Consider the following 24,679-nt stretch of genomic DNA (forward strand, 5'->3'; position numbering starts at 1 on the left):
TACAATCAGCCTGCAGGCATGATGAGATGATTAGCAAAGTGCAAGCATGACCACGGTCAAGTGAACCCCAGTTCATAACAATGCAATTAGCAGTGATTGAAATTTGTTTTTAAATTCTGCTGCTGATTATGATATTTCACCAACTTGTAGGGAGAGTCGTGTCCGGAAAGAACAAGTCTTTGCTGAAAGACAGTTCTGCCAAAAGCAACCCGGCACAGTTTGCTAGGTTTTGTCTGTGGGCTTTGAGTGGCTGAGATTGCTGATCAGATTCTCAGAATTGGGGATCAATTTACTTTACTTTTGTTTTTATCAACTTAAGATAACATAATATTTTGAAAAGCACACATGAACTCTCTAGCTCTCTGATTCAAACAAAAGAACCCAACCAAATTGTCTTGAAAGATATAAGGATGAGCTCTTATTTTACCTGCTTTACTGAGGAACACTAGTTTCCTTATCAGGAGTCAGAAGATTTTTGCTGAACTGCTTTAGCCTTTCAAGACTCCTGCCCTGTTTATCTCAACTTTCTGGGTAATCTAATTTTGCCCTCCTATACTAATTTTCATGCAATTCCAACACCCACATTGTTTTGTATCACTTCAGTGGTTTCTGATTAGTAAGAAGTCTTTACCAGACCAAAATAATGCTTATTTAGTCCTGATTAGTTATATAAGCTCATTTATTCATACGCTGACAACATCACTTAATGAATTTAAGTAAGCTTGTCCAAGAAGAAAAAACTGGCTCTTTCTCAGCATTTTTATATTTCTTATGTCTTTTTATTTGTTAATAGTTTGCGCCAACTTTAGAAGATGCAGGTATTGACATGTTTCCGGTAGTACTGACGATTTGCCAGTAGATGGCAAGCTTTACTGCAAAGAATTTTACTGCCAAACATCTCATCTGCATCAGAAGGATTTAACCATGGGGTAAAATACTTGGCACTTATTCCTCTCGTAATTAGATTAATGTACCAACGTTTATAAAGAGACTGATAATTACCTCAAGTGTCAGTCAATGTAAATCCAAAGTGATCGGCATTTTGTTTCCACTTTCCTAATGTTACATACAAGTTTTAAGAAGCTCTGTCAGAACAAGTCAGTGCTGAAGTGACCATAATTTCTTAAGAATGAAAACGACTCCTCTGTGCATCTAAGCTAGAACATCAGGCCTTTTCAGGTTATCCCTCTACAACCTTACCAAATATCAAGCCCCCTAAAACACTGGAACATTTCTGCTCTCTTTCTGCAAATGTAATCAAGAATATTCTTCAACCATGAGCTCAAACTGAGCCACCCTTCGCATCAGACACCACCATACTCTGCCACATCACATTTCAAAGCATGGGGGAGTTCAGCTTCCACATGCTATGATCTTCTCTCATTTCCACACAGCTCTCAATAACTCAATAAGTTCCCAAATCCATCCTTCCACATCACTCCAGAGCAGCAAGGAAACTGAGTTTCCATGGGGCAGCAAGGGAGGTAGTGTAAATAACTGGTTTCAAATACGTGGAAATTGGTGCTCTAACTAGCAGTTAGCAGGATCCAAGGATTTTCTGAAGCACTCACGTCATTTAGGAATGTGGCTTTTCTCAGAAAAGTCATGGGAATGTCCTGGTGAACAGCATACCATTTGATAACCACAGTGTGATAATAGCATACCCTGTGATGATCACCTTTTTGAGATGCAGTTTTGCTGCTGGGACAAAACTACTGTATAGCATCCCTAACAAAAACTCTTGGTCCTAGTCTTTAAATTACAAGTAAGCTAAAACTCAACAGTGATTACATCTCTGCTAAGAACTTCAGGACTCTTGTGTTCCTCAAGAACTGTACAAATAATAAAAAACATAGCACAGCACATTAGAATGAAGATAAAACTCCAGAAACTTTAACACTTTGCTGTAAACTTGTAGGACAAATCAGACAAAAACTTCCTGTAGGAAGCATTGGATTTATTGAATTATCTGTTGGCAATTTTTGCATAAGAAATTTGTTTTATAAATTCCAGAGGAGTTGAAATTAAGATACTAGCTTAAAAAGTCCAGGAAAGGTTTTCCATTTCATGTTTTTCCCATTGTGATGTCACCTTGGAAACAAATTGGTTGCCTTCACTACAGACTGCTTTTAGGGCTTTTTTTCCTATTCTGTCATTTTCCATCCACTATTACTGCCTCTGAAAGCCATGAGGCTTTTTAAGCACTGCTCAAAGTTAGTATGTTGCTATCAAAACTGCAGACTGGCAAATGCTTCAGGTTCTCTCACACACGGTTATTACAGCAAATTGAGTTGTTGCATGCAAACTAGTAATTAGTAAGCAGTAATAATTAACTAAATTGCTTCTCATGTCACAGTGGTCCTACTTAAGAAGCACTTGAATGATTGACCTCACCTCTTTTAGTTTACACAGTACAATAGTTAGATAACGTTATTACTTAATCATAGTTAATTTCTTCAAATTTGCAATGTTTCTTCAAACATGCACTTTTAATGAATTTTAAGTAGGCAGACAGACTGAAGGGAAAGCTCTTTAAAGTTGTGCAATCCCAAGAAAAATGTGGGGTGCAAAAGTTCCTAAAGAACACAGTTTTGCTTATTTTGACTGTATTTAATAGATTGCAGTAAGCTCTTTATTATCCAGGCTAAAGAAAAGAAATAAAATACATGGGTAATATACAAAATTATGTAAACCAGTACATGAGAACATACATGAGAGTATGTTGAGGAGAAAGGTCTGTGATACTGCTGACTGTGGAGCAGGTCATTACACCATGGCCAATGTCTTGAATTTTGCATTCAGTGTGAGCTGTGAGCCGGGGGAAATACAAATGACACCACATTAGGATGAAAGATCTGCTCCCAGTGCAAAACTGAGAACTAACATGTTTGGGGATGATCATTTTGAAAGGAGGCTAAATCAGAAGTACTATTTTTGTCTTGTTTTCCTTCAAAGAACAAGAGACAAAGGTCTATCCTAGCCTATATTAGATAAAGATAATCTTTGCCAAGAAAAGACCATACCATTTGTAGATATTGCTCCTCTGATGCATCTCTGGTATATATGAGCATGACAACAACTAAAAATAGTTCAAACAAAAACATTTCTCAGGTTTTACTTACACATGCAACACTCAAGAAACTATTTCTATGTAATCTTGAAGACCACTGTTAGTTTGTTTTAAATCATGATGTCACTGTTACTATCAATGTTACTACATAAATCTCTATTCCACTTCTTCAGACATGTATCAATGAGAGACTGGTGGTAGACAGTCTGAATTTCTCCAAGAAGTTCAGCTCATCCACAACACCCTGTTTGCAAAAACATACATTGTGCTGCCATTCATTTTCAAGTAACTGCTGCAGAAAACACACACCCTTCATATTTCCAAACAAGACTCCAGAATAAAAGTATAAACTGAAAGAAGAAAATAGAATGTTTACAGGACTCTCACGGAGATCACTTAATGCAACTTTCATTCTCCAGCCTAGTAGTCTTTCTTTCTGAATCACTACCTTCTCTCCAAAAGAAACATTCAGCTTTATTTCATAGATTCTTGGCCAAGATGTGACTACTTCCCCCTCCCCACCCCCTCGTGATACAAATAGGTTTTTTTCTCTAGCAAGATGCAAAATATTTCTTCACAGTTTTATCCTTGTATTTTGAGAAATGTCACATTGTAATCACATTAGAAGTCTGATGGTATTCAGATGTTTACTATACAGTAGAGAATTTCTTATAACATGCTGCAAATCAGTTGTAAAAGAAAAAAATTTACTGGTTATAGCGGATAGAGCTCTTCTTACTATACTCCAGGTCAGATTTTCCAGTTTGATCAGTAAGAATCAAAATACTATACATGCATTTGGCTTTTTAGGTCAATATTTATATGATCCTTATCTTCTAGGTGGTTTATGTCAGTAAGTAATGACTTGCCTTTCTTCTCTTCATTAATCACAGTCTATGAGGTTTGATCTGCCGTTGTTTCATTTTAGTAACACAGTATTTGGAGGCAACTCCAGGATTTCTTCCACTAGCCTGTCCTCAGCACTCAAAAGCTTGACCTTCAGACCAACATAGAGGTCTAGAGCAAACACCCCATTTGCAATCATTCCTTTGGGTCTTACCATCTCCACAGCCTTGAGTTGGTTTATAGGTGAGTAACAAAATTCCCAGACGCAGGATGTGTGCTGATTTTTAACACTGTTTCCACTGACCCATACCAAAACAACAGCAAGTCATGACAGAAGCAACAGGATATTATGAGATTAATTTAGTGATCAGCAGAACCCCATTATACTCTTCACCTGTGTCTGTGTTGCACGTGGGAGCGCTGATTATAGCACAGACAAAAGTACACAAACTTCAGTCTAGCTCACTTGATATTGTTGGCAGCGAAGCTGTGATTGCAGAGGATTCAGCCCAGGTCAACACACCTACCTCATCAGGTGCTCAGCATTTGGCACCTTGCTGCTATTGCTTAGTATGCCTAACACTGGATTTAAGGCATACTACCTACATAAGTATGCTATGCTTATCTGAATACAGCCGTTTTTTTATGGAGACAATTAGTCATGATTTTTTAAAAAGAAATATATACGGTTTCATGGCAAAATTCTTGTTTTCTTTTGTTAGAAACACTATCCTTCTGTACTTTCACTGCTTTAACTCTATCATTGTTTCTCAGTTGTGGGTTATGAACAATGCTGGTAACAGCTCTCTCCTCCTTGATTGGAAGGTGAGAAGTAGCTATTGTCATTGTCAGCCAGTCTTTACAGCAGCAAGGCAACTCCAAGTGGCCTTTAATTACTGCCAAGAGCTGAGTTCCTGGAGGGTAAGGAACGTTTTTTACACCGTGTTCACCACGTCCTTCCAGCCTCAGAGGCTGAAAGGCTCTCGGAAGGCTATTTTGAATCTCAGGTGTTTGGGAGATTCTTTGTGGTGGAAATGCTGTACAGCTGTCAAATTACTATTTATAATCAGGAAGTCAAAATCAAAGTGCATGATGGTTTGAACCACTTACTTGAGCTATGACTGCACGCAAGTCATTTAGCTTTGTTGAACTATAACACAAAAAACTTCCACCACAAAAGAATACAAAGTGGTATTGAACTGAAAAATGTGGTTCAACTCCTTTTTCTAGTTTAAAAAAAAAAAAAAAAAGTCTTAAACATACCTAAATGCATTCCATATTGTTGGATATCTGTTGACAACCACCAATACTGTCGCAACTGTACTTTTAATAAAGTTAAGCAATCCTGACACTCCAGGCCATGGTTGTTGGATGAGGTGAAAACAGGAAATTACAACCTACTCGTATTTTTATAATTGTTTTCATTTTACATTTATTAATCTACTAATACATGTCACACAATTACCAGCCCTGTTTTGTTCTCAACAGCCAACAATTGGAACTGTTGGCTTTGAAGCACCGTTGCATTGAGTCGCACTTCTTTCGTTCCTGGTTACTCCCAGTGCTGTGGAAGTCCTCAGGATTTTTTGTATTTCCTTCCTAGAGTCACTTTGCATGAGGAATGATTCCAGGTGCCTGTCAAACTCTTGCCAAAAGAACTCTACATGCGTCGCTGGTTGTAAAGACGATACTTGCTGTTGTGCAGATGAATCGGTGGACAGTGAGGAGGAACTCTGCAATAAAACCACTGACCCTTGCTCCTCAAGCCCTTGCCTTCAAAACGCTACCTGTTTAAGCTCTGCTGGAAACCTCAGCTTTACTTGTGAGTGCCCTACTGGGTATAATGGACCTACCTGTGAAATAGCCATCAGTGCGTGTGACGCAAACCCTTGTGAGCATGGAGGGACCTGCCAAAATGGCCTGGCTGGGCCTACCTGCCTTTGTAGTGCAGGATATACAGGTACACTCTGTGAAATGGATTTTGATGAATGCATTTCCGAACCATGTCACAACGGAGCAGTGTGCAGGGATGGGGTTGATGAATACTCCTGCTACTGCGTCCCAGGCTACCAAGGCAAGCACTGTGACCTGGAAGTGAACGAATGTGTGTCAGATCCATGCCTGAATGGGGCAACCTGTCTTAACCAGATAGGACATTACGACTGCATCTGTCCTCTTGGGTACACAGGTAAGCAGTATTAAAACAGCTTTTTCTTTGCATCCTAGAGAACCATCATAATTCATGTTCCAAGTTCAACTCCCCCACCCACCCACTTATTTAGTCATAGCTGTATTACCACCTTGCCTTCAGCTCTGGCACCAGTGGCAGTTGGTGCATTACGGTTTACCTTATCGCTGTGAACTACTGATATCAGATGGAGAAGGATTAAAGAAGTCTCACATTTACTAAAAACTGCAGAGCAGTTTTGTGAACATCGAGCTATGTCACAGGGCTAGGTTAAATTTCCTTTTAAAAGAAACATTCTGAAAATGCTTGTCCTCAGTGTGCTATACATAATTTTTGGTCCTCAGACAAAACCTATGTTTGACAGGGTTAAAAATCAGATCTAATTAGTCTTGCTTGGTTTGCTAATCATGGCAAACTGTACTCTTAAACCTATATGTTTCACATGAACTTCCTCTCCTCTGCCCTTCACAGAAACAGAGGACTCATTTGCAACTAGAACATTATGTAAGTTAAATAGAAATAAAAGTATTATCAGGCTCCCAAACTGCCCATTTTTTGATAATCCCATTTTATGTAGCTCCATTTTTAAGGTATGGGTATGATTTTTCTTGCCTACTTCCTCTACTGGAGAGCATATAATCCTTGCGGGAGACAGCTCCCTTCAAATTTCAAAGCTGTGTTCAGGGGTAGGACTGCAAGAGGTAGCACACTGAATCATTAAAAGGAGAAAAGGGGAGGCATTTTAGTGATAGACTGCCAGCCAGGTAAGCACAGAAAAAAAAAAAAAAAAGAAAAGAAAAAAGAGACCTGCTGTAAAAGAGGGGAAAAAAAATAGCTATTGCTTCAAGTGATTCAAATGAATAAGAAATAAGCGATGTGGTTTACAGCTCCATCCCCAAATCCCCATGCAGGAGGGGAAGTCAGAGGTAAAAAGCAGCTTTCCCGTGTCTGACACAGCACTCGTTGGAAGCCAGCCCTCGGTTAATATCCCTCATGAGCACAGAGAATGTTATTTGAAGGAAGCTTGTTACCTTCCTGCCACCCCGCTGCTGCCAGCGGGTGTCTGAGCCCAGGCCAACCAAGGAGAAAACTACACAACTGGGGGAAAGCCGAAGAGCAGAAGGAAGGAAAGACCTATTAACAACCAGCATGGTTACTCTGCAATGATCAGACTCGGCCCAGACCTCCTGTTGTATTCAGGAAACTGTATTTGTTTAACTGGCACTGTTAGTGGGGTCCAGGCCTGGATCCATAGCCCAGGAACTTGGTTTGAAAGAGGCAGAATATACACCTTAGAGACAAAGAGAGAGAAAACATAATAAAATAGTAAAGCCCAAACAAAAAGAAATGAAAATTTAGATCAACACAAACTGCTGGAGGAAACCCGCTCTGCTGGAGTTGCTCACTTTCATCATGAAATTCTGCTGTTTCCCAGGCTGATGCTCTCTGCTCTCACCAAAAATCAAGTGATGACAAGTGCTCCACACCCAGCACAAGCAAAGTTAAGAAATGAGGAGAAAATCAAGGAAGGAGAAGAGGTCTAAAATACAACACAGAAAAGGCTGCGGTGTTTTGACATACAACTCTAACACTGTTTCCAGCAGCAAAGAGACTAATCATAATAATTCTATAGCGGAGTAGCAGACTGCTTCTCCAGCAGTAAAATACCAGCTTTTAAAGGCTACTTAACAAAATAATTTATCAGAAGCATTCTTTGTTGTTGTTTTCTGCACCTTGCTGTGAGTTACTCTAAACGCACAAGCCAGAGGGATTACTGGATGAAAGTCCCGAGGTGTCCCCACTGGTAATAAAAACCTTCATTTACTCTGTCAGGGAATCTTGCCAACCGTTATTATCCTGGCCTGACACTATGAATTACTGTGGGAAGTCATCCAGCCTCATCTCATTTCCCTAAGATGTTTAAAAGGTTATATCTCTTGATATGTAGGTAGAGAATGTACAGTAAATCCACAGCAGTAATGTTAACCAAATGCTTGAGTTACTGGCTGCGGTTGCTACTTGTTTCATGGACTATGACTGCTATTTTGTATGATTGGTATGCTGCAGCACTTCTTAAAATAGCTGAGAAATGTCACACATAATTCTTACACAAATGGAAGAGGTTAGAACGCACCAAGAGCCAAAGACTGGAAAATTTAGCATGAAATCTGCAGTTTCTATGATAATGCTCTGCATGTGTGAAATTATTTACAAGACATGTGTCACGCAGCTGTTAAATAATGAAGCTCAATTTGTTTGTTGAAGTTTTGCTGGCTACCTTAATCAAATGCATTTTTTCCCTCCATTGCACTAATTGCACTTGCTTTTAATTCACCCCAACAGAGCATGGTGTAAGAGCCTGTTATTACCCACAGCTAGGTACATTAATTACCTTGCTGGACCCAGCTGAAGCCAGTCCTCCATTGCCAGTGAACATTTTAGTGTGAGCTGTCAGGGGCGCATGGCAGTTCCAAACACCAGTCTTAGCCCAAGACAAGAGCAGGAGAAAGTGTTTCAGTGACAGATACAATAGGTAGACTGGGCTAGATAAATTTCTGGTGCAATACCTTTTACTGTGGTGTAATCACAGCTGGGATGAACTCTGTGTAATCCGAGGAAATTATTCCTGATGGATCTTTAAGTTCTCATGCAATATTCTTCTCAATAATATGTACACCATCCAAATATTTGGGGTAGATGCGTCATAAGTTTTAAGCACTCAAAGGTGCGCAGGGATGAAGTACCTCAAGTACAGACCTCGCTTCCCAACAAGCTCATGGCAGTATCGTTGTGGATATCAACAGCAAACAGCATTGTCTCTCCAACAACAATTGCCAAAGTGGAAAGTGTGTTTCCTTCTCCAGCTTTCAAGTTTCAAACAACACTCCCTGCCTCACACCCAGGTGAGGCAGGGACTCCAAACGGCAAGACTGCGATGTGAAAGGAGCCCAGCAGTACTGGCCATGTTTCAAATGGCTTTCAAAACAGAGACTAGCAGAGGGCACGTACTTCCAAAGAGTGCTTGTCTCAGTTCATAAATGGCCGGCACCAAAACCTTTGATTGGATTTAGCCCCACTGTTCTCTGATTGTGTCTGGTCAGTGCAGTGTTGCAAGACCCATAACAACTCTACGTCTGTGCATGCACGCAGGTCACTGGGGGTTGGCATAGACCTGTGCACAAAAAGGACAAGCCTCGCTCCAAGAAACTGAACTCTTCCTTCCCTCTAATTTTTTTTTTTTTTTTTATGAGCTCACTCCCTGCCATTTCAAAGCTGATGCCTAGAAAATAGCTACCTGGCACTCTCTAATCGAGATAATGTCATTTAAGATCACTATATACAGATTGAGGACTTTGGGGACAGTCCTCTGTACCTGCCGCCCCTGAGCACAGCACTACAGTGCAGGAGAGTGGAAGGGGTGACCTGGATACCAGTTTCCAGCCATACTAAGAGCATGCAGGTCCACCTGGAATTACACTGAGCCTGCAAACCTCTAGTGCCTTTGACCAGAAAGTGACTTTACAATATATATGTAGGCAGGCAAGTCTGAAAATGTTGGCTGTTTCTCTTTTATCCTTTCCTGCATTTACTTTTTATTGACTGGGGCTGTACAAAGGAGTGCACAGTAGGACTTGTTTGAAAAGCAAGCAGTATAAGAAATAATCTTAGTTCTTCAAAGAAACCGCAAAAGTTATAAATATCACTTATATCCACCTTCCCAGTCTTTCAATTCAAACCACTTGTGCGGTTTGGTATCTGCTGAAACACTCTGCCTTCTCTAGGACAGGATGCCTTTGCTCTTGCTGTAGCCCCGTGCAATAACCGTGGCGGGGCTTGTTGGTGTTTGGTTGTTGGTTTTTTTTTTTCTTCCTTTCTGGCATATGATATTTGGCATACAGCATATTTATGACAGAATGTTAAACTGAGGTGCAATGCAGATCTAATCTTTTCATCTCTCCTCTTCACATATAAGAAAGCCTGACAGCAGATTCAGAGGAGGCTAGGAAGGAATTCCCCCCTTTTGCGTGGCATATCGTGTTGGCTGGATGCATTATACATAGAGAAGTTTTCTTTTGAGGCAACATTGCCGAAGGCAGGTTACTGGGCTTGATAGATTAAAGACATGAACCAAAACAACAACGCCATGTTCTCATGTTAATCGTCAGGCTGTTTTCAGGCCTGTAGTTTTAAATTTGGCTGAACTGTTGAACAGGGCTTGTTTTGTCACATGATTTTTAGTGTTCGCAGTAAGCTGTTAACAAGCTCTGGCAGATTTACGGTCACTAGACACACTTCTGCAAACACATTGTTTACAATTACAGTGAATTCACAGGGCAATGACCACAGAGGGATTGCTCACTATATCTGGATGTAATGTACATTACCATAAAGCCATAAGAGAGCGTTCCTGTGCTAGGGTCTCACGGCAGGCTCCCGCTGAAAGTAGTGGCTAGCTGACCAGTGAACCTTAAACTGGAGGCACGGGACCGGCAACTGCACCCATCCAGTGTTCTATACATGGTCTCCAGGGACTATAAAAATATATTCTGTAATTCTGTAAAACTATAGCAGTAACGTTTCTTAACTACTGGAAAGACTAACATGGACTTCAATGTTTAAATACAATAAAAAATAGTTATGACTAATATCCTCAAATATTTTTTGGCATTTTAATATATTTCCAGGTATTTATCCATAATACAGATTTTTTAAATTATTATTTTATTTTTTTAAACAAAGATGCTGCATTCAAAAGGGTCAAAATAAATTAATAATCAAGTAACAGTGCTAAATATTAGCAATCTTAGTGCTTTGAGAAAGATGTTCTGAGTTAGAATGTACAAATTCCACAGCAGGACACAGTATAACAAAAGAATTAGAGACGAGCTCCTAAATAAATTGCTAAGAAAATATCCATCATCAAAATGTGTCTGTTTCCATCTTTTGAAAACCTGCCCCATCATCTTGCACTGAAAACTTTCCCTCTCCAAAAACATGGAACTCAATCTCAGGGCTGCAGATCCTCTTTCAAGTAGGAAATTTCCACTGAAAACTATTTACAATACTACTGCTACTTTAGTAAACCAAATTAAAAATAGAGAAGTCCACTTAAAAGCAGCTTCTTCACTGTAATTTGCCATTTCACATCTTTTTGTGGTTGGTACTGTAGCTGTTAAAACAAATTGACTCAGCAGGTGAAAATTATTTAAAAAACATAAATCACTATTACTCAAAGTACTAAATAAGTGCATAAGCATACAAACCCCTGAAATAATCAAAGCAGGAGCTGCTTTTATTATTTATGAAATTAATTATGAAATTATGACATTTTCTTAGTGTTTCCCGGATTGTGATAGAGATAAGGAGTGTATATTTAACCTGGCAACTCTCCTAAATAGCTGTAAACTAATATTAGAATTGATTTAGTTCCATAAATTATCTCTGAAGAGCAAACTCAAGATTCTGATCTGTTGTAAACATGGCATCATAGACCAATTTATTTACACATTGCTAATTCTTAAAAAAAACCCAAAACAATAAACCACAGCTAAACAGACAGCTTCCCAAGGAATTCAATTAAAAGTACAGCTTTAAACGGACTCTTCTGAAGTCATTTAATTAATATTCATATCTGTAATATACAAATATGATAGTGACATGGTTAGAATAATCCGGAAAATAGTTAATTCTGTTTTCATGTTCAAGCTACACAAAAAGTTGCTATTCTACCTATTCCTGTGACTAACAGCTCATTTGTTATTTTGTAAATTCTCTCAGTCCTTGAAAAAGCTAGTCTTGCAATGCACATCCAGGAGGAAATGCCTTTTAAAAATAGGCAATTGCTTAAAAAAAAAAATTAAAAATGGATTATGTGAATATTGTACTTAAAACAGTCCTTGCTGAGATCTCCAAAACTAACTGCCTCTTAAGATTGGGAGTTGCTTGTTTTCTTTTCTTTTGAAGGTACAAACTGTGAGCTGGAAATTGATGAGTGCTCATCGCAGCCGTGCCTGAACGGCGCGACCTGCCGTGATTCCCTGGGGAGCTTCGCCTGCTCCTGCGCACCAGGCTTCCTCGGCGACCTCTGCGAAACCAACATTGACGAGTGCGTCAGCCGGCCGTGCCTCAATGGGGGACAGTGCACAGATGATGCCAACGGGTATGTCTACAGCTGGGTAATGCTAATAGCTGGGTAGTGCTATCAGCTCCTCTGTTTGCAGACAGGAGTGCTATGAGAGCCTGCGCTGCCAGGCAGCTGATTTCAAATGGGGGATTTCATGCCTTGATCCTGCACTGACTTCAGATTAAGTTTGAAAAGGATTACAGAACGCAAGTCAGGTGTCAGAGCCAATAGGACAACAAAATATTTATGGCAAAGACTGACCAAAAAGTGTATCTTTCATGTCTGTACTTTAAATATTTACAACATATTATTTGTCTTGCCCTGAGGATTATCATTTAGAGATGAATTCTGTTTCTAACAGTCATCAAAATTTAGTTTCCAAGAGAGATGTGAGAGTGTATAAAATTGAATTTGCCAACACCAGCTGCCCACACCGACAGACAGAAGTATTAGAAAAGAGAGGCAGAGGAAAACTGTAATAATAGTAACCATAGTAATAGATATCATTAGGAAACGTGTCAGGAACTTTACAGGCATATAGGACAACAGCTCCTTATTCAAAACAACCTGCAGTCCATTGAAGAAAGAAAAAAAAATGATAAAAAGAATACAAGGCAACAGAAAAGTGAGCTTCTGCACCTACTGTTAATAGCCCTACACAGAGGTCCAAGTGCAGCCCAGGCAGCCAGAGCTCTGGCATTCATTCACCGATACTGGCTCTGCATGAGATTCCCAAACTGAAAATACATGTATAAGCTCAGTTTGAAAGTTATTCATGCAGGCACTGCTCTGACCAGCAGAAGATTTGGCCTCTATTGTGTGTTTTCCAGTTTTTATAAAGCAGTTTTGAAGATTTTTAGTGCCCCCAAAATCAGTCCAAAAGTCATGTCAGCAAAAGGCCTGCTTGCTTCAAATGAGAAGGGGAAGAGATCATGTTCTGGGAACAAGCTTTTGTACAGTGTGGTGACATGGCACCAACCTTGTGGAGCTCCTTTTCAGCAGCGCGGAATGACTCTGAACAGGACAAAGCAATTTACTATTTTCCAGTGTAGCTGAAGCATGACAGCGGGGGGAGGGAGGTCACCTCGCACCTGACTAGTTCACAGCAGACCCACTTAGGAATCTGCAAGCCTTTTGAGGATACATGCGTGAGGTGAGCAACCAGGATGCTCATTCAGGCCAGACTTAATCCTACTCATTTTTCTCCTAGCTTTTAAAGCAGAGGTATGTGTAAGAGCAATTTTAATTGGCTTGTAATACTGCAGGATATCTGGAGAATGATTGGAGCTTTTTCCACATTTGTTACATGATGAAAAGGGTCAGACAACAAAGCAGTTCAAAACAGAAGGGTGTCTAACAATTTCCTTCCTTTTGTGTATCTTTTGGGTTAAATGAAGAATTGTAGTCTTTAAACAGTAGTTTTCCTTTTCTGACTAATGCTACAGTACAGCTGAGGATTTTGTGTGTGTCACCAGCTCTCACAGAAGTGTGTGAGGTGAGAGATTTAGCATTTAAAGCCATAAATACGAACACCAAACAAAATTCTCTCCCAAACTTCAGACTGATTCTTCCAGTGAGGTTTCATGAATGCAACAAAGTAGAACTCGATCTCTTAAAAAAAAAAAAACCCAACAGTTTCACATTATTGCACATTTCTTATTTAAATTCAATGATTTACAGAGGCACCTTAGTTGGACCTACAAAACATGGTGTGTGCAGGCACAGAGGATACCTCTGCATGCTCCAAGCCTTTTTTTTTTCCCCATAGGAAATAGTTCCAGGATCTTCAATGCTCTTTTGATTGCATAGGAAAGAACATCTGCACATACTGCTCTATGCATATTGTGAGATCATCAAACAAGGAGCCCAAAAATATGTTAGGTAGAGTGTCTAAGAATATGGTTCTTAAAAGAAAAAGCCGTCTGCCTGCTCAGTCACAGCCTGCCCACAAGCAGGACGTCCTCCAGAATCCCTGAAGGTTGACAGCAATGTCAAACACTTAAAGATACCTAAGAAAAAAGACTCACAGGTGGGGCTTCACATTAAGCAGTGAGTTGTGAATATTCCTCACTGCTCCATGATTCTGCACTAAAGAAAAAAGGGAGTATGGACTAAGGCAGAAAAAAATCTTTCACCACAAAGCTGAACAGCACCAAACTGAAGGCACATGGAGGAAATGTGTGAAAAATACAGCAGAAGAGACTTCTGTTTGGAGAATGACCCTTGGAATGAAAATTATTTTTCTGATTCACATCTTCCTCATTAGTTTTTATATCCTAAATTCAAATGCCACCTGGTCTAAATCATCTCTGATTTTGATTTAAGAATAATCCATACACTAGTAATAAACTGGCCAGCCAGAAGTTTCTGCTTATATATACTTAAATAGTGTAGTAAAAAGTTTATGCTCTTTGGTCTGTTAGACTGCAGGAGCCAGTTGTTCTCTGATGTTCCCTTAGGTTCAACAATTTCGCTTTCTCTCCATATATTTACTCTAAGTCTAAGACTTAGATATTAAGCACAGAAATTATCAAATAAGTATACTTATCTCTTGTTCAGCAAGATTTCCCGTGATTTCAGTTGTACAATAACCACTATATCATTTTAATGTAAAGTAAAACAATATAAGAATAAATTTTTGTTTCTGATAATTATTTTTAGACAAAGATCATCCAAGCATACACATTTAACATAGTTATTTTGCAAAGGCCTGTCTTTTCTTACAACACATAGAAGTTGACCTTATACCTTATGACCTAAGCATAGGAGTTATATATTTTATAATAATTATCTCACCTGAAAAAAAACACAAACAAAAAATGCCAGACGTTACTAATTACCTGCACATTGTTTGTTTATATATACTAGTTTGTTTTCTTCTAAACCCTTAAAAGTAACATTGGTATCAAAAGGAATCTTGTATTACTGTTATTATTGGAACTATGCAAGTAATTGTCATTTTTATTCTAACCTAACAATAAAATATTGTTTTTCATCAAAGAGAAAATATCACTTAGTCAAGGAACAGAAATTGCCTTATGTTTTTTGCCAATTCAATTTCTACCAGATCAAGAGAAAGGGATATTAACACTTACTGCGTCTCCCCTTTTCTTTTTGTGACTAATCTTAAGCCTACACAAATTGCATTGGAAATCACAGAAAAAATTTTCCCCCCAAAATAAAAATAAAATAATCAATAATTCTTAGAAGAAATGATCTGCCAAAACCAATTTGAATTCACAAGCAGGTTTTTTCCCCCCAGACAAAACCACATATTTCAGGAAAAAGCTCATTGTTGGTTCCCAATTTCTGTGGTTTCTCCTAGAGCACCAGATGGTGGTCTTGAGCCTGGACTCAACTGTGCAAGCTGCTAGCCAAGGCTGCACAAGAAGCCTGTGCAGGTTTGGGAACAAAGCCCAGATCTCCTGACTTCCAGCTAGAGTGAACATTGCATTCTGTGTTGCAGGTACAGCTGCAACTGTACTGGTACTGGATTTATGGGCTTACACTGTGAGACCCTAACTCCCTTATGTTGGTCACAACCATGCTACAATAATGGCACTTGTGAGGACAACACTGACAATTACACATGCCACTGCTGGCCAGGTAAGCTCTAAGTTCTCCTATAAACACTTTCTTTCCTTGTGTAGTAGATATGCCCTCATTTGTTTGCTGATACAATAAAAGGTTGAAGCTACATGACCTTAAAAATACTCTATGGGCTTTTGTTCAGATGGGCTTCACTCATCATGAGTCAGAGCCCTATGGGTAAATTTCTTTCCAGCTAAGGATTGATCTCCCTGCACAGCAGAAGTAGGCAAAAACAGAAGTGCCAGTATTATGGAGTCAAGACAGGAGATAGGTCAAAGTTGGGATCTATCTCCCAGTTGCTTAATCCTTCAACCCCTATGACACATGAATCACTGCTACGCCTGACCTTCTTTTAGTCTTCATTAACATGACTTTTAAACCAGTCTAAAAACTTACTTTTCAATGCAAAATGTTGTCTGTCTATGAACAAAAATTAAACTGTTACGTTGGGAAACCAGTCTCCTTCATATCACCAGTGCAAGCTCTTCTGCCTAGCAGTACAGGATGAAACACACTGGCCTGTGTTCTCCTCTACCAGCAATGCTTGCATGTCCAGCCATTTGCAAAAAGGCTCCCACACCACCACTGGGGACACAGACCCTGTGCTTTTGAGAGACTTTGTGAACCTCTCAGCATCCAGACTAAGTATAAGAGGTCTCTCTAGAAAGTTTAACATCTGTGCTCTTACTGAGGACGCAGGAACACAGCGTGCTATGAGGAGTAAATGCCACAGTGTTGTGGGACTACACAGTTCCTGGTGCATTAGAAATGGGAAAAGTTAGGCACAACCCTTCACATTTTCCAGAAATCAGGGAGTTTTGTGGCACTTCAAACTCCAGATAAAGCACTTTGCAAACACCAAATAATTTACACTCCCTGCTCTCCTGTGTCATAGGGAGATGATGTAAAAAGAAAACTACACATAACCTGAGAGTGTATCTACAGCACAGTGCAGCACCTTGTTACCCACAGAGATCTCCGTCTTACTTCCTAAAAAAACCCAAAGTCTGTAGACGATTGCAAAGCTCAGCTTGCCGATGCAGAATAGCTGTAACAATATCCTGCTGCAGAGCCCTGACAGAGACCTGCAAGGAAACATTCGTACCTTCAAGAAGCAGAGGAAATCTTTTAGCACATAACAGTGTCTGAAACCAAGTTGCATCTAATATTCACAATGCTATTTTTTTGGGTCTGGAATGAATAGAGAGCACACCAGTTAAACACTTTCTCCTCACGGCTCTCCACAGGCTATGCAGGTTCCCGCTGCGAGGAGGACATCGGGGAGTGCAGCAGCAGCCCCTGCCTCTCCGGAGGTGACTGCGTGGAGCGATCCTGGGCCAGCCACTACGGGAGCATCCCAGGCCTGCCACCAGCCTTCAGCTACGACAAGGCCGAGGGCTATATCTGTAGCTGTAAACCAGGCTTTACCGGTAAGATTCCTTTGGTGAAAGCTTAGCAAATGATGTACTGCAATATCCTGCTGTTTAGGCCTGGCTGTAAATAAAACTTTAAAATGTCATGTGTTTCAAGGTGCCATAGCGCAAAGGGTCCCTCTGGTGGTCACCATACACACGTTGTATGGAACAAAGGGAGTTGTGAAGGTAGGAAGAGAGCAGCAGGCTCCGAGCACAGCCTCTACGGCAGCCCAGGCAGCAGGAGAGAGACCCGGTCTCTCCCACGATCTTGGCTGCAAAGCTTCGTCACTTATAACCGCCTTTGCCTAAATTATGCCATAAACTTCAGTTAGTGGGTGTGTTATCATGAGTTTGAAATTCACTGTGCACAGGTATTATGATACATGAATGAAAACAATGAATAATAAATAGGAGAGTGTTTTCATAAAACAACCATGAAACAAAACTCTCAAGCTTTCAGTGTTTCTGTCCTTGTGTAATTCCGTATAGCAGCACTGGGGACTGGCAGGGACACCTCTTTGAGCACAAGACAACATTTTGTATAAAACTGGAATGCTGTGCATTGCTGATATTTTATAGCTTAAATGAAAAATAATTTCAAGTTGTGTGCATAGCTATGTTCTTAAGGGAAAAAAACCTATTGAAGTTACAGATACCCATAATCCTAAAAAAGATGTGTTGAGATTTGCATGTAACACAGCCTACACTATTTAGCACAGCCACAAACAATTTGGGTTTGGTCTGTACACTTCTGGGTTTACAGTATTTTTCTATCAACTCCATTCCCTTTTTCCTTCTGAAGGAAAAAAATACGTAATAGCTAGTAATTTAACCAGTCTTCAGTTTCTCATTCTGTACGTGTCCTGAGTGGCTTACAAACTTTCCTGTGTCTCCCAGTGGGTTACATGACCAATATCTCCAACACAGAAGATACAAAAGTACACGGAGAGCAGAGATTTCACTCTGAATTCCCAATTTATTTTTCTTCAAAGTAGCATTGAGACTTGTTTGCTTTTGTTCCATCCCTTCCCCTTAACTGGCCTTCCCTATCCTGTCACTAAGCGTTGCTGTTGTACTTTTGTTCTGCCTAAGAGAGTATAATATGAGGCCTCTACTAAAGCTTGCCATATCCCCCAGGCTGTCCTAAGCACCCTTACCTCTTCACGTGCCACTTCTTTCTCTTTGCTTCCTTCCAGTGATGTCCAGCTTGCAAGTTTCTTTTCCTCCCCTCTTGAAAACTCCTGTGCTCTGTCAGATGACCCAGAAGGTGTTTCCTTGTTTAATCACCATTCTTTATCCTCCCACTTCCTTATCAATTGCCTTCACCTACCTTATTTGCCTGATTTGCATTGTGATTCTGCTGGTTTCATTCACATGGAGGATTCTTTTACTCCTCAGGGAGTCAGTGGACCCAGGTAGGCAGACTCTAACTGGTCTGGAAAAAGAATGCTCCTAAATCACAGTGCAGGACTCTCCAAAGTATGACTGACAAAAGTCTTGGAAACCCCGAAATTTCTGGTGACTTCATATGCAAATAACAGTACGTTTTTTAAAACCTTATGTAAGTTTACTTATCCACATATCTGTTGAATGTCATACGTAACTTTCATTAGAAAAAACCCAAGATACCAAACAGTGTGCTCAGACAGTTGGAGGCAGGAAGAACATAATCTTTAACATGGATGGCTGTAAAAGCTGCATGTGAAATGCCATTTCTTAATATACTGCAAAGTAATGGCAAAACAAGGTTAGTCTTGCTACTCTTATCAGCTCCTTCCCTGCCTTTGTTTTTCAGCAGGGCCTAAATTTTAAGCTCTTTTCTTGCTAGCCTGTGTGAGATACAACATAGTCAAGCAATTTACGTGTTTATACAGAAAACAGAAGGATTTCTCTAAGTGTCGCTAGGCTCCCAGGCTTTGCTCTAGCAGCCCTTAGGTACATCTCAGCCAACGTCCCTGGTCCCCCCAGTAGTACCACACATTTCTCTCTGGCCCTTCTCCATATGTCAGGATAAAATATTTCCCTGCCCAGCTGGGAGAAAGGAATTAATATTACCTTGCAGTATCTTATTATAGATGGTGATTGTTGAAGTGACTTGAAAAATAGTCAGTAGTCCTACTAAAAGTCTTAGAAGGAACAAACCTGCAAACAAAATTATTTACACAATTTGATTCTTAAAAATAAAAAATAAAAATCCCAGTCTGGAGACTTTATCTGAGCTACGAAGTCTTTGAGAATATATGCCTTAGCTGGTTCCAAGACAGAAAATTCCTGTACAGATTCTATGAAGGCTTAAACTTCTCCAGCTCCCTTTTGAATCAAAGCGTTCAGGGATACTCAGATTTCAAGATGTCTCACTGTTTCTGCAGTAGCAAGTCCAAGACCTTTTTTATTACCTTGGTCTCTGGCCCCCTAGCACAACAGTACTTTTAATAAATTGGCCTTTCTTTTAAAGGACTTGTGATTTGTTACTGCTAGCTAAAGGCAATAGTTACCCTAGAACCGTGTCCTTTCATGTCATGGATATATTGTATTGCTCTAGCACTGCACATTTTTTAAAAAGACTCTTATTTGAAAGGTTAAACTTTTCACTATCCTCATGAAAACATGTGGGAAAGGAGAAGGGTAGAGCTATGGATTTGGTAGTGACTCATTTCACCAGGTTGTAATAAACTTAACACCATGTCAAAATTAAAGAGCCTCTGAACTTGGAAGGTCCATCAAGTGACACATTCCAGCCTTGAACTGAGCCCAAGGAGGGGTGAGTGTGCAAGGCTCCCAGTACTGCCCGTGGTCCTCAGGTGGGTGGGACAGTGCTGCTACCAGGGATGAAGACCATCTATTTTGCTTCAGGAGAATGAGAATTATTACTTTACTGAGAGAGTGGTCAAGCACTGGAACAGCCTGCCCAGGGAGGTGGTGGAGTCACCATCCCTGGAGGTATTTAAGAAACGTGTAGACGTGGCTCTTCAGGGCATGCTCTAGTGCCCGGGATTGTTGGTTTGTGGTGGGGTGTTGTGTGTGGGGTTTGGTTGATGGATGCTGCTTTTTTTTTTTTTTTTTTTTTTTTTGGGGGGGTGGTGTTGTTTGTTTGGTTTTGTGTTGTGTTTTTTTGTTTGTTTGTGTGGTTTTGTTTTTTTTTTTTTTTAATGTGGTTGGACTCGATGATCTCAAAGGTCCCTTCCAACCACTAAGATTCTGTGATTCTGTGATTCTGTGAGTGTAAGAGGAGCAGAGCCCACCAACCCGTTTGTAGGCAGGGTGCCTGCTGCCTGCTGACATGTAGACAAGCGCTGGCTGCTGAGGACCTTACCACTTCTGGTGTCTTGTTATCTGCTATGTGCCAGTTGTGCCACCAGCACTGCTGCTTGCTTTGGCATAATGAATTCCTAAATGTTTTTTGGCCTTTTCATTTATTTGCCTTGTTTTCTGTTTTTCCCTTTTAAATCTCCTTGGCCTTTTTCCCAGTCTGTTGGACTGCTGCAAGAGAAAATGATACCATCAGACTGGTGTCGTATGTGTATTGAATTCCTGGCATATGCATGGGGGAAAGTAACTGTCTCCTGGAGCCAGAAGATAAGACAGATAAATGGCCAGTATGGGAGAGTACTGAACACTCAACTAACTAAAGAAAACCTCAACCCAAATACTGAACTGTGAACGTCATGGGACCAGTGCTCAAAACCAGAATCATTTGGACTCTGATTCTGCCCTTACGCTGGGGTGAAGGAAACACAGAAGCACACAGGGCATCGGGCTTCCGTTTCCCTGTACATCTTTAGATGCTGCTACTGGCAGACCGCACAGCAGACGACAGACTGGGTAGACTGTCTCAGCCAGCCGTACTGCTCTCCCCTGGCCTGTGATAGTATTATACAGGTGTAAATATTATTTATGAGTAATGGGTAGGATACTAGGCACATTATCACTAACTTGGAAAGCTTAAAATCCATACGTGTATGTCGCTGTTGAGACGGACAAGCGACACAGACAACACTCTTCTGAAGTTCAAGCAGTAACAGTCACCTTTATTGCCACACGTACTTTCTTATATACTCTTTCTTAACACGTGTTCTTTTACTATTGGTTACATATTGTCATAACAATATATCATTGATTAACTTTTGCAAACACCAAAGCTACTCCTTATCAGTCTCCAGCTAGTTCCTTAAAGTTGTTTACTTCTCAGGATGTTTTCTACTCCCTTCTTTCTCAAGGATATACTTTAATATCTGCAAGGTCAATTCCTGACTCCATACCCTCAATCAAGGGGTCCACAGACCCGCCGTAGTCCCCCACACGTGTATTTTTGTGTTTTTTATTTTTTAAATCCCCTTCTTAACCATCAATGCAATGATCACAGAGCTGCCATCTTTCTTAGATATATAAAGCAATGTGAGTCTTACAAAAATGAAATCAAGCAGATGAGCAGCTAGAGTTCTCATCTTGTCTCCAAACTCCAAATTTTATTTTTTCCTTTATTTCCTCATCTGTCATTCAGCTGTTCACACCACTGCAGTTAATCATTCCTCCATTACACCGGGTTAATTCCCTTTATTTCATGGCCCGTCATCGAGTTTAAAAGGTTAATTTCTCTTGATTCTGAGTCCTTAGAAGAAGACAGGACTGTTCAAGCGAAGAATGAGGATAAAAAAAGGAAGAGATACAGAGAGAAAAGACAATTTTTAAATTGAGAAGGTGTCAAGGGCACCTCTCATTTTTTCAGTGGGACTCAGGCTTCTTCTGCAGGCAAGACAAGCACTCAAGTTCAAAATTAACAGGTCTGGAGGGTCTGTAAGCTAATTATTATTCCGATACAAGCAAAGGTTCAAGAAGTAGAATGCTGCTACTATCAAGTACCCATTCAAGGTTAGCTGGTTGAAGGAGACCTTCCAAATGTGAGTACTACACATGTGAAACACTGAAAAACAGAATTAGGGCTTGATGTATTTATAGACTTCTTACACCTCTAGAACTGCAGAGAGGCTGTACCAGGGATGGAAACATACACCCTTTCCACCTAAGTTCAACTCACAATCAGTACAGGATCCCTTTTACACTGTTATGCTGCTGTGAAAGGTTCCCTCACACAATGGACTTTGTGGTGCGGGGCAGTAGTGCAGCAAAACATGAAAAAGTGTTGCTATTTTCTGAGCATGGGCAAGAAGTGACTGCATTCCTGGAGATATTTCTACAGTGCTGCCCTATCTCCAACCCAAACTCTGTGATCTCCATATATTCCTGTGTTCAAAAGCACAGGGGAGAAGGAGGAGGACCACCTTCTCTCACAGGTCCCAGCCAGTCTCTAGCAGCTCCAGCATTACAAGACCAGTGCAGGCAAGGGCTCTATCAACACAGGATGCCCTCAGGGCCTGGCAGGCACTTGCTGCCTGTAAAAACCCTACACAAAGAAAAACCAATTAGGACTTTAAAGTACTTTTCCCATCTCTACTAAAGTCTCTGATCTTGAAAGAACATTTGGATAAGCTTTTAATGATAGTACTCTAGTACTATTTAACATTTCTTCATTCAGTAGCATCCTGGTTGTTCACATTGTCATAAGAATTGATTCCTTCTCAGTTTCCCCCTCCTCCTCTACTTTTGTCATGGAGCTCTTTTTTCTCCTCTTTTTTTGCTTAATTTTTGGAACCTGCCAGAATACTCTCTTTGAATGACAGAGTGTGTCCTTTAGCCTTGGCCTGTGGACTACTCCAGCGAAAGAAGCAGACAGCTTTATGAATTGTTTCAGACTCCAAGAATGCAGCATGCTCACTAGTTTCTTGCTTGTCTCTTTATTTGCTATTGATCAAAATGCTTGCTTTGCAATAAGCACTAATCACTTCTTACATGCTTCTCACAGCCTAGACCAGACTCATTGTTAGGTCAGGCTGACTAGTCTTTCTCTGGAGAGTCCCCCAGAAGGAAAGCTGAGGTTGAACTCACAATTTGCACACTCTGTAACATAAAGGCCATATGAAGGAAGCATACCTCAAAACACTGAAATTAGTGGAGGAATTTGTGAATTTGCCATGCCTTTATCAGTTCCCGTTACAGAACCCATGGGACATTTCTGTTTAATTTCTACTGCAAGTAGTGCTCCTCTTCAACAACTTGTAATATATCATGATAGTGCAAGAAAGTGTAATTTTTACATTCTTCAGCCATATAAATCACCACAGCAGCTAAGACTGACATGTTATTCATGACAGCTCTTTCCTTAACACCTATATCTTGTGATATTTTGTGAAAGCATAATACCATTTTTTGCAAAAATTAATCTTCTTATGACTTAACTTGCCCCCCTGCATGACAGCGAACTGCAAGAGTGACTGTTTAAATGCAGACTCTTGTTGTAATAGTCACCTTGTGTTTATCACTGATTAAAGAATTCCAATTTAGTGGTAGACACTTCAGAAAACAGCAGGATGTCTCTCTAAATGATATTGATACCACCTGATAACCTTTCTGTATTTAATACAATATTATGCAGCTTGGGTTTAGCCTCACTAAAATCTGAACATTTCATGAATATAAGTAAATTCAGTCATATATCATTACTGTGAAGTATGTAAGTATTACCCCGACTTCAGAAAAAAAAAGAAGACTCAAGTCCAATATGATCATAAGGTATGACATAACCTTATGAGCAGTGGAGTCTCCCAACAACCCATGGAGAATATATTTGTATCTCATTATCAGATCCAGTTACCATATGTAATGTGCTCCAAGCTGAGACTGAAATAGTTTCAGATCCTAGGTACAAAATATGAACCTAGCATGGGTGCTAACTATGCAGAGGACCCCATTTAATGAAATACAATTCAGCTTTATTGAAACTTCAGCTTCTCCCTATTATTCCTATTGTACAAGAGAACCTTTTGACAGGTTATTTTTTCTGGCAATGATGATTTATGCTAAAATTTTGTAAAAGCTGAACCATGATCATCAAGAAAGGAGCCCTTGAACTTTTAATGACAACACTTTACAGAATTAACCTCTAGACCTTACAATTTGTTTGCAACTTTTAGAATTATATTTAGGGCCTTGATATACCTATGTCTATCTTTTCACGAGAAATATGTATTACATGAGAAATATCTGTCCTCCCCTTGTTGCAAGTTGCATTGGAAATGCAAAGAGATCGCAGCCATCACTTCTGCATTATTCAGCACCAAAATAATGTACAAATGTCAAGATGTTTGGAGGTTTTTTTGAGGTAGAAATATATGAAATTAAAACACTATAAAGCATCTACCAATATTATTTTCAGAACATGTAGAGAGTTTTATGCTTTAAAATTTCACAGCTGGTCCATCATTACTGTGATCTGTTTTCTGTAGTTACGCTGATACGTTAAGTTGTATAATGCAGTCTGACGTGATTGACAGAGCCTGCAAGCAGTGGACATTTTGAATCTGGCACATCTCTCTGTGTTAAACAGTGCT

The 24,679-nt window shown here is 40.0% G+C and overlaps 1 protein-coding gene across 1 annotated transcript in view; it reads left to right on the forward strand.

Annotated features, from left to right (window-relative positions):
- The window catches only part of CRB1 (crumbs cell polarity complex component 1), a 99,373-nt gene that overhangs the window by 19,339 nt on the left and 55,355 nt on the right, over nucleotides 1-24,679 (forward strand). Inside the window, exons 3-6 of the mRNA XM_074151778.1 lie at nucleotides 5,520-6,104; nucleotides 12,069-12,264; nucleotides 15,695-15,834; nucleotides 17,067-17,249. Coding sequence (XP_074007879.1) covers nucleotides 5,520-6,104; nucleotides 12,069-12,264; nucleotides 15,695-15,834; nucleotides 17,067-17,249 — 1,104 coding nt within the window. The remainder of the gene's footprint in view (nucleotides 1-5,519; nucleotides 6,105-12,068; nucleotides 12,265-15,694; nucleotides 15,835-17,066; nucleotides 17,250-24,679) is intronic.

The sequence above is a fragment of the Numenius arquata genome, chromosome 8 (assembly GCF_964106895.1).
Source record: "Numenius arquata chromosome 8, bNumArq3.hap1.1, whole genome shotgun sequence".
Lineage (NCBI taxonomy): Eukaryota > Metazoa > Chordata > Aves > Charadriiformes > Scolopacidae > Numenius > Numenius arquata.